The sequence below is a fragment of the Mesitornis unicolor genome, unplaced genomic scaffold, assembly GCF_000695765.1.
Source record: "Mesitornis unicolor isolate BGI_N332 unplaced genomic scaffold, ASM69576v1 scaffold21721, whole genome shotgun sequence".
NCBI classification, from domain to species: Eukaryota; Metazoa; Chordata; class Aves; order Mesitornithiformes; family Mesitornithidae; genus Mesitornis; species Mesitornis unicolor.
The window spans coordinates 1-10,695 of NW_010163390.1; the positions used below are offsets into that span (position 1 = coordinate 1).

Sequence of the window (10,695 nt, forward strand, 5' to 3'; positions counted from 1 at the left end):
TTTTTTTTTTCTGTTGAAACACTATAAAATGTGATTATAGCAAAGGCAGTGGTACAGTGTTTCCACTGAAACCTTGATCCAGTGACAAATGCTTGACCAGAAGTTGAACCTGACACAGGAGTTATAAGGCAGCATTGTCTGGCCTAGGTTGTGAAGGATTTTGGGTAAAGTTGCTGCATTGCTCTTCCTGGCTTTAACATCTATAAAGTCATTCTACCAGAAGGGAAATTAGATCTACCTTCTTATGTACCTTTAGAAACGGGGAGAACTCAATTCACCTATGTCAGAGCAGAGTGTTCTTGCAACCATAAATTCCCATGTTACAAAAGTTGGCAATTTTCTTTTTAATAGGGGAACAGAGCAATCAAGTAAAACACATTCAGAGAAAAATTGTTTCCAGAGGTCAGTGACTTGTGATAATTGAACCTCATGTTGAATGTTCTTTCTGTTTTTCAGGCTGATGATATCCGAGCTTTGCTGATAGATGCAATGCCTCCTGAAGCTTTGCCTACGTGCTTTAAGCCTCAAGCCACTGTTGTTAGTGCCTCCCTGATCTCACCAGCATCTACACCGTCCTGCCTCTCCGCTGCCAGCAGCATAGACAACCTCACGGGGCCACTGGCAGAACTTGCCGTAGGAGGGGCATCAAATGCTGGTGATGGAGCAGCAGGAACTGAAAGGAAGGAAGGAGAAGGTGCGTTTGCTGCTGGACAAGTTTATGTTGCCAGAAGTACAGTAGCTTAGTATCACAGTAGGCTTCACTTTATCTGAAAAGCACTTCTGACTAGCCAGAGAATATTGTACAGCTTGAACTGTTATCTGTGTTGTGAAGTGTCTGATGCTTGCTCTGTTCTCATGTGCTCTGCCAGGAGCATTGCTGGCTGTTCATCTGTGTTTGCTATTGCTGATTAGGGCAGACTACAAAGGCAGATCTGATTAGGTGCCCAGATGTTCGTTGTTGATTTTGCACAGAAAGTCCAATGAGAATTATTTTGATGAAGGAATTATTATCGTGATAGATGGGAGATTTTGCTAAGGCTTTTTAAACCCTTTGACTAGTATCTGGAATACACGCTTTATGTCAGCATCTAGGTGACTGCATAGCAAAAATACACCCATCCTTTCCTTCTCTGTGCAACATGAGCCTGCATTTGCCACACATCATTTGTACTTTTGTACAGTTGATTCTGAGGAGGGAACAGTGAGGAGCTTTGTACTGAGCTTTCACAGAGTGGAAGTGAATTGTTTACCATAGTTTAGATTGTAAAAAGAATGAGAGTTTGGAATTTTGAGAGAATCAGTGGTGTTGCCTGAGTGGTTTGGGGGTTTTTTGGGGGGAGGAGAAAGGTATTTTTTTTTTTTTAATTAAAGCGCATAAAATATAACGACTTGTTTCTTCTCTTGTAGTTTCTGGTCTTGACATGAATATTACCCAGTTCCTAAAAAGCCTGGGTCTTGAACACCTTCGGGATATCTTTGAGACAGAACAGGTTAGTGACAAACCTCACCTCTGTATGTTTAAAAGATAGACTAATCTAATAAATTTGAGTGACATTTTTTGCTCCCTAATTGAAAGAAGCAAAAAACCTGAACTTCACATCTACAGAAGAACAAGATTGGCCAAGAAAACTGTGAATGAATCGCCAGATACTTCATGGTGAAGCTGAGAAACCTGCAAAAATCTTTCATGTTTGATTCAGATATCCAGTGCCTTTCACTTCGTTAGACATACATGATGACTGGAAACCCTCCAGTTTGACCATGAGCGGATATAAAAATCTAGTTTACCAGGGTGTAGTTGCACTAGAGAATGCAGAAACTACATTTCCTAATAGGTCAGGACTATAGCATTAACTGCGTTTTGCAAGGCTGACAGGTTTCAGATGAAATTGAAACACGGGGAGAAAAACCTGCAGGTTTATCAGTAATTAACCATTTGCAAAAGAATACAACTAATATAACAGTTTCTCAAGCTTACATTACTTTTTAGAGCAGAAGTACCTCTAATGTTTTTGTAGACTCTTTTTCTGTACTGTTTCTTAAAATTTAACATTAGTTACAGTTTAAACAGATTATTTGTTCACATAAGCAAGTTGGACACCGTGGGGGAAGTGAAAGGCACAAGTGCAAGAGACTGGATGTTGTTGTTATTTTTTCTCCCAGGCCTCTGTGGCTAATCTTTTATGAGGGTTCAGGAAACAAACATTTGAAATGTAGTGTGTTCCTTCCAGAAAAAGTTCCAACCATTTCCATGAAATGTTAAAGGAGCTATCCCCAGAGTTAAAATGCCATATAATCTTTCTTCACTTCTTGTACATGAAGCATAAGCTTTTTTCTTGGTTTGGAACTGCTTCTATTAAGAAGCAATGCAAGCTCAAACCAATCTATATTCTACTCACATTTCTTTTTTCTTATTATTTTTCATACCTTCTTGTTACCATGCTGGTTTTGTTCTGCTTTTGCTTCCTTAACTCCTAACCTGTTTTTAAGATCTTCCCCTGCTAATAAGATTTAGTAACGCAAATAGGATTTGTTGTATCAATTCATCATTTTGATGATGTTTAGCTCCTCTTGCTTCTTTCTAGAGAAAACAAGCTCATCTTCCTTCAACTTACTGCTTTAAGCTGCTTTTTCAGGCACTGCAGTACTTTTATGTGCACTTTTTCACCTTGGCTCTAGCTTCCTATTCATACTGGAGCTGTGCTGATGCTTTCTGATATCTGGGTTTCTTCTGTATTTTTCTGATGTTCCACTGCATATGATTAACATCCTCAGTGGCTTTTGCACAGCAATCCCAGTAGGGTGGTTTTCTGCTCAATTGGCCAGAGGTTCAGTGTAGCTATTAATTCCTTGCTTGAGTTGCTTTCTTTTGAATTAATGATACTCAATTTGTCGTGGACAGAGTTCATACCTGCAAGTCCAGTCATGCTAACAGTCTGGCTTCTTTTGAATCAAGTTGTATGGTTTCCTGCTATTTACTGAGCTTGCCATTCTAGTTTAATGTGTAAATTTGGAAGTAGATTTTACGTAATTATCTCCTCCAGGTGAAATCTTTCTGGTTTTCAGAGAAAGACCTCAGTGCACAATTGCTTTGTAGTAGCAAAAATGTGTACTTTGTTTAGCCTTTATCTCCTGTTCTTTAAAAGTAAAAAAAAGAGTATTTTACATCATGCTTTGTTACCTTTCTGCTTCCACCAATAATTTCTCTGACCTTGAAATTTAAAACCTGGTCAGCTCATTGTAGATGTATTCATATGTTGCAACCAAGTGAATGTGTCCTCTCTATGTTAATTATTTCCAAAAATAGTGGAATAGTTGAGCATGACTTAGTAAAGTTGACCCACTAGTTTGATACACATGCAAGTGCACACATGAATATATACACACAGTAATAGCACACACCATAGTAATATTGATGTGAAACACGCTTAACATTTATTAGTAAGCTTACACAATATTAATTTCTCTCGATGTAGTGAAAATAATGAATTGTGTAACAATGTGTAACTTTGAATGCTTCGAAAATGTTCCCAGATTTGTCCCAGCATTTTAATGCATCCTCCTTCTACTTAAGTAAAAATGTTTTTGAGAACCTCCTGTGAGAACCAGCTCTTCTTAATTGCTGTAAGAGAGGTAAAACCTTTGCACAGCTTCAGGCTGTAGCAGCTGGGTTTGGCCCTGTGACACGGAGAGGCTTGCCAGAAGGTGGCAGCAATTAGAAGTGCAGCAAGACATAAAATACATATACACTCTTGGTTGCAGCATTAATACATTCCATTTTCTGAACTGACAAATGGGAATCAGGCCAGGTTTGACAAGTTATTTTTGTGGTCTTTCACCTTTCCAGATAACCCTGGATGTGTTGGCAGACATGGGGCATGAGGAGCTTAAAGAAATTGGGATCAATGCGTATGGGCACCGCCACAAATTAATAAAAGGAGTGGAGAGACTTCTAGGAGGGCAGCAAGGTAACTGTGACACTTTTACTGGTTTGTCTAAGTGTAGCATACAACAGGCTGTAGGCAGTCATCTTCTGTAGATGTGGGGATTGTCACCAGGACTTGTAAGGATCCAGATGTCAGGAAAATGTACTTGCTGGGTGGGTTGTGACTGGTAAAGAACATCCTGAGGAGATACAGGACTGGGTGATCACTTGGCTCTCAGGAGAATGGACACCCCTGAGGCAGCTGTGGAGGCTATCCCCATTTCCAGGGACTCTGTTTCATCCAGGCAGGAGCTTTTGGATTTATTTGCCCCTACGTACCTACCCACAGACCAGTTATATCCTGAAGTGTGGACCTGATGGAGTTTTATGTTGCCCCACACTTCTCAGATGCTTCTCTTGAAAGAGGAAGCAATAAAATGCGATTATGTCCAACGTGCATTTTCCTTCTCTCTTTTAAAGCCCCTGCTGCTAATGACAGTACTTTATCTTTTCAAGGTTGTGCTTCTGCCTTGTGTTTATTTTGCATTTCCTGTTGTACTGGGGTTATTTAGTAAGAATAATGATGATGCTGGATATCAATAGAGGTGGTATTGTTTTCTCCTGTTGATTTTTATTCCTTTAATTCCTTCTCTTTGCAGGCACCAATCCTTATCTGACTTTCCACTGCGTGAGTCAGGGGACCATTCTTCTTGACCTTGCTCCTGACGATAAGGAGTATCAGTCTGTAGAAGAGGAGGTATTGCAAGTACCTTTCTTAATGCTCCAGTGGCAGTGTATTTCTCAGAGCTAAAGCAAGCAATGCATGTTGATAGTGATAAGATATTCTTTGGTGTATGAATTGCATAGATGTGAAGTTTAGGGCTCTTCATTTGTCTTTTTATATAGAGCAATTAAGGAATTTATTTTGATGTGCCCTGCCAATTTTTTTAATAAGTCATCTGTTTGCTCACTTAGTGTTATCCCAGTTTTGCCTATTTGTTGTTGTTTTGGATGTCGTCTTATAGCAGGGTTTTCCACAGCTTTTTCAGAGGTAGGTGGACCTGCGAAAATTGAAGGCCATGAGTGAAGACCAAGGGATCAAGGTCTTGCAAGTCTGTAGGCATTCTCAGTGCTTGGGCTGTTTCTGCATGTGAACCAGCTTGTTTTCTCTTGTCTCAGTGGCTTAGTTAATCTGTAACCCAGATAAACAGCTCTTGGATCATTGAGAGTTGACTGTAATTTTGCCTCCCACACACACACGTGCTCTTTTATTTAAGTAAACTACAAGCAGATACCATTTTGAAAGAGGAATCAACAGAGAAGAGACTTTCTGAAGAGTTGTGTTTAGAAGAAACTCCATTTTACTGTGCATCTGCTATTGGTGTAGTGTTCCTACATTGTAGCACAAAAGTGTTTGGAGTCTTTTTAAAAATCTAAATATTCAGGATTGCAGCCAGCTTAGCCTGCAGTATTTTTGATTAGTAACTCTGGAGAGCTTATGCAGATCTTTTGTATAAACTTTTCTGACAGAAAGGGTCACTTGTCTGCTATAGTAAATCGGGATATTTATTTGAGCTGTTACTAAATGTTGTTGCTGTGGCTATAAATACCTCTAGAATAGACATCATGAAACTGCTGAAATTCTCAGGGGCTGCTAATGACATTGGAAAATTTACAGTGCAAGCATTTTCTTATCACGAAGCATTACGAACTGTACTTATTACAAACACATTTGTTATTACTTCAAAATTATCTTTTTGTATATTCATTTCCAAAAAAATGAGTCTTTTCCTAATCTAAAGCAGGTTTTCTAGTTGTGTATAGTTTTGATAGCAAGTGCCACTATTCTCCTTTTTCCTGTGCAGATTTTTATTACAAGATTGGATAATTGCATCATCCAACTTCTTTGCTGTGGAACAACATAGTGTGTTAGGTGCCTGAGAAATAAGGGTGTTCCTCAGTTTAGAATTGAGTTGTTGGGTAGGGTTTTTTTGACACCTTTTAATTAATTTTTAATCAAGATTGTCTGTTGTTGCCAGCGATATACTGAGATACTGCATGAATACTTTGCCTTGCTAGCAAGCTTTGTGTTCATTTGTGTAGATGCAAAGTACGATCCGGGAGCATCGGGATGGTGGGAATGCTGGCGGGATCTTCAACAGGTACAATGTCATCAGGGTGAGTTTCAAAGCCTCTTAGTTCTATGTGGTAAAATAAGTTGGTACTTATGCAAGCAGGCAGAATTGATTTAATGGATCTTCCTTTTATAGCTGAAGTTCTTTGTTGAAATCATATTCAGGAGCAGAGTTAAAGCAAGTGCTAAATACTAAAATTAGGCTGATTGTGTGCTCTGCACATGGAATGAGGGAGAAGCATCCACTGGCATTCTTAAAGGAGTCTGAAGAACTGATATTGAAGATAGAAGTGATGAAGAGCCTGACTTCTGTTTCACAGCCTGATTTAATTTCAGAGATCTATAGCTTCTGTATTGGACTTTACAGTGCAGATTTTTTTTATCGCTCAGTGTAGTCTTTTCTTGCCTTTTAAAAGGAGAATTTAGGGGAGAGGGAAAAAATGAGCATGACTTTCAATAAAAAGTTATGCTACTTTGGATCTTAACACCTTCTTCTTTTCCCCTGCCAACTGAAAATACCTTTTACAAGGCCTGGCATATCAGAAAATGGAGTGCTGTCTTTCTGAGGGAAAGTACACTTACTGGGGTTTTTTGGGGGGAGGAGAGAATAAAGGAAATCAGAACAGAACTTGGTTCCTGAGCTCCAGAAAACCCCTGCTGTGTCTCTCTTTGAAAAGTGAGCCTATGCAGAGCCATTGCAACTTGGCCCAGTAGATCATACGTCCTGAAGCAAACTCTGCTGAGTCCTCCTCCCAGCCACAAGTGAAGTCCTTTACAGAAACCACAGTGGTATTAGAGCATGCAATTGGAACGATATCTCAAGGTAGATTAAACAGCACACCTCCTAATTTCATTCCTCAGAAGTTGTTTCTTTTCATAAAAATTCAACCTAAACCAGACAGCAAGCTTCAAAAAGCTTGCCCAGATTGTTCAAAAGAGGCCAAAGCAGAGAGGGAAGGAGTTTCAGATAGTTTGTAGTTCTTGGTGGTATTACAGGGTCTGAGGGAAGAAGCCTGAAGGTCTTCCTTAAACCTGAGAACCTCTTCAGCAGTTTCACAGTAGTTTTAACCATCTGTAAGCACGTGCTGTCGACTTGTTTGAGGGACATCAGCCTTGTGTGCACAACAGCCATGGGGTTTATACCCTTCACGTGTCTTAGTTTCCCTGTCAGATTTATCCAAACTCTGAACCCCTATTCCATGTCTACTCCAACTCAAGTATGGTTGGACCTGTTGTACCCCTGCAGATTCAGAAGGTTGTGAACAAGAAGTTGCGGGAGAGATTCTGTCACCGACAGAAGGAGGTTTCGGAGGAGAATCATAATCATCACAATGAACGCATGTTGTTTCATGGTGAGGAAGTCATCTCTATTTGTATGTACTGGTATTTTTTTAAAAAAGGAACATGTTAATGTTGCTGTGTCACCATCCTGTACAGTAATTGTATTTCTACACTAGAAATGCGGAGGTGTGGGGGTCGTGGAATTAGTCTGTATGGTTACTGCAATCTAAAAAGTCACACTACATAAAAAATACATTAAAAACAAAACAAAAAACGGTTTTGCTAAGCCATATCTTAGTCATTTCCAGTAAAGCTGCTGGGAGGATGTTACAATGCTGTGAGAAAGAGAGTATCTTCTAAAAGAGGGGAGCAGCACACAGTAGAAGTGTTTTATCATGTCACTTCAGGCAACCATCAGGGAAAGGAATCAAAAGCAACCATGGGTTTCAGCAAGATGTTCTCTAGAAGCATTCGGAAGTGCCTACAAATGACAGTTGCCTGAGGGTCTTCCTGCCCTAGATCCTTCTATGACTCTGCATAGGAAATTGGTTTTAGCCATGATTGTCCTGACATCTTGCCCCGTCTTAACCAGTACTGGCTGTTGGAGAAGGTGTGCATTGACGAGATAAATTGCACTGAAATGCGAGTGGGGGGAAAGCCGTTTAATGAGATCTCTGAAATGAATAAGAAATATGAGTCACACGTGGGATCTTGGTATATAATGATAAATCCCACACATCACTGCATCCTGCTGGGTATCGCCCCCTTCCAGCTGACTGAGCACGATTTCTGATATTTAATGGTCTATTTAAGGCAGCCAAGCTCCTCTTGACACAGAGTCCTGTATTACTATAGAGCTTAACAACTATGTATGATAACACATTATTTCGTGTCATTCTGTTCTAGGGTCTCCTTTTATTAATGCTATCATTCACAAGGGATTTGATGAAAGGCATGCATACATTGGAGGAATGTTTGGAGCTGGAATTTACTTCGCCGAGAACTCCTCAAAAAGCAACCAATATGTGTATGGGATAGGGGGAGGAACAGGCTGTCCCACACACAAAGACAGGTCCTGTTACATCTGCCACAGGTATGAGTCCAGCAGAGCTCCCTATACGTAATTCTGGCTGTCCTGGTTTTCACAATCCTGGCACAGGATGAATTGCAGGGGAAGAATAGCCACTTGAGCTTGGTCATGGCAGGAGAAACGCAGTTTTCCATTTGTCAAAGCTGAACACAAAAGGATATAAATGCAGCGAGTCCCAGAGAAAGGTCAAAAATTACATCTAAGCATACAACGAGTATAAATCAAAGTGAATTGTGGCCAGGAAAGAGGCTTGAAACAGCAATTTTGAAAACGAAGAGTCAGGGGAAAATAGCAATTAAACTCCAGGCACTCTCGGAACAAAACTGCAGTGCAAAGTGGTGGTCAGCAGTACGGTGTGGTACTGCGGATCAGGTAATTCCGGAGGTAGTGAACAGGACTCAGCCACAGCTTTGTGTTGTACTGGAGGAGATCAATGTCCTTTTTGCACTTTGACACCTGTCCACACCCTGCTGGCAGGAAGACAGGGAGAGTTTCAGCTTCTTTCAACAGCTTTATATAAAATGAACTAGAACAGGCCTCTATGTGAGAGCTAAACAAAGTGTGTGTTTTCCCTTCTGCATGTCAAGGAAGACTTTTTTGTGACAGGTTTTATATAGGCTTAGAACTGGTTTCTAAAAGTGTTCATCCAAAAAGCCTTGAAAAATTAATTGTAACAAACTCAGAAGTCTGAAATAATTCTGGAAGCATACAGCCCCTAATAAGATATCTTAAAATGATGTTTTCTTTTTTTCTTTTAGACAAATGCTCTTCTGTAGAGTGACCCTTGGAAAATCCTTTCTTCAGTTCAGCACAATGAAAATGGCTCATGCCCCTCCAGGGCACCATTCTGTCATTGGCCGGCCAAGCGTGAATGGACTTGCGTACGCTGAATATGTTATCTATAGAGGAGAACAGGTATGTGGGTTAGCACGGGCTGGGTTTATGGAAGGGCAGAGCTTGGCCCTGGAGAGGGCTTGTGACTGGTTTCCTTACCAAGTGTGCTGTGATAACCTAGTTGATAAGATATTTTTTCTTTCATTTGCACGTGGAAAGTGAACTGTATCGACCCAGGAAATGCTTTCCTTTCCACTGAGCTGCTCTGATTTACACCATGCAGAATTGCCTAGTTCCCCCTGTTCAGCACTGCTAGAGTCTATTAGGAGTTGTAGTTTCTCTCAGTAGGCCCTGTTCCTCCCATTGCATTGTACTGACATTACTGCAGTAGCAAGAACATGTGCATTTCTGGGGCTCTTGTAGATGCTGAGGGTTCTGGGCCTTCTATCTGTAGATTCTGAGCAGTGATAGTGTCCCTGTCTGCCAGAGACAACCCTTAAAAGGCAGCTGTAGTAGCACAGCACTCTTCAGTTGTTTTTTAATCTGGAGAATGCAGCTGGACTCTTGCTCTAGAGAAGAGCTTGCTGACTACTCTGGATGGCAGACAGAAAGCTGCTTCTTGCAGTGTCCTTCCTGGTCGCTGTCTAGTGAAATCCAAAATGTGAATTTGCTGAGCATACCCTTGCATGAAACAGTGTTTTGATTTTTACTTTCTTTCAGGCATACCCGGAATATCTCATTACATACCAGATTGTGAAACCAGAAGCTCCCTCTCAGTCAGCGACAGCAGCAGAGCAAAAGACCTAGTAGCTACAGAGCAGCAAAGAAGGATGTGACTTCAGTCCTGGACTGGATGGATGCGTGTTTCAGAAATTCAGTATCATAACATTCTTAACAACCTGGAAATAAGCTGTATGTCTTTTATAAAGCATTGCTGTCCTGATGAGTGCGATATGAGTAACTCTGGCATACTCAACTGCTACTGTTCCTTTTGAGGAAAGTTTACAAGGGACTGCCTTTTAATAACATATCTCAGGCTCCTAGTCTCTGCAGTTACCATGTGTAAAATAATGTTGTTTTGATCTAGACTTTGGGAACATTATTGAGCAAATGGAAATCTTTATCGATGCCATCTCACACGTTAAAATTTCAGACACTACTATACTAGTTATTTTATTTGCAGATAAATTGCATTAAGCCCATAATTTTCTTGTCAGCATACACCGTTCATTTTATGTTTTCAAGAGATCCTAGTCAACTATTTATTTTCCTTTTGTATTCTGAAGTTGAGCCGGAACCTTTCTAAAGATATTTTGCACAAAGTCGAGTTGACTAAAATCATTAACAATGCAATATGAGTTTCATCTGAGAAGGGGCTAGGTCCAGTTCTTCAATACAGGGGTTTTTTTGCACACCTCTGAGCATAGGAAC

The 10,695-nt window shown here is 40.4% G+C and overlaps 1 protein-coding gene across 1 annotated transcript; it reads left to right on the forward strand.

Moving 5' to 3' along the window:
* Positions 1-456: 456 nt before the first annotated feature.
* On the forward strand, positions 457-10,403 carry LOC104548047 (tankyrase-1-like; the record flags this gene model as incomplete). The annotated part of the gene is made up of 9 exons (XM_010193958.1): positions 457-694; positions 1,408-1,490; positions 3,848-3,968; positions 4,585-4,682; positions 6,029-6,103; positions 7,306-7,411; positions 8,247-8,433; positions 9,189-9,345; positions 9,985-10,403. Coding segments are annotated over 9 exons (1,152 nt in total), but the record flags the coding sequence as incomplete, so codon positions are not given.
* Between the last annotated feature and the right edge of the window lie 292 nt (positions 10,404-10,695).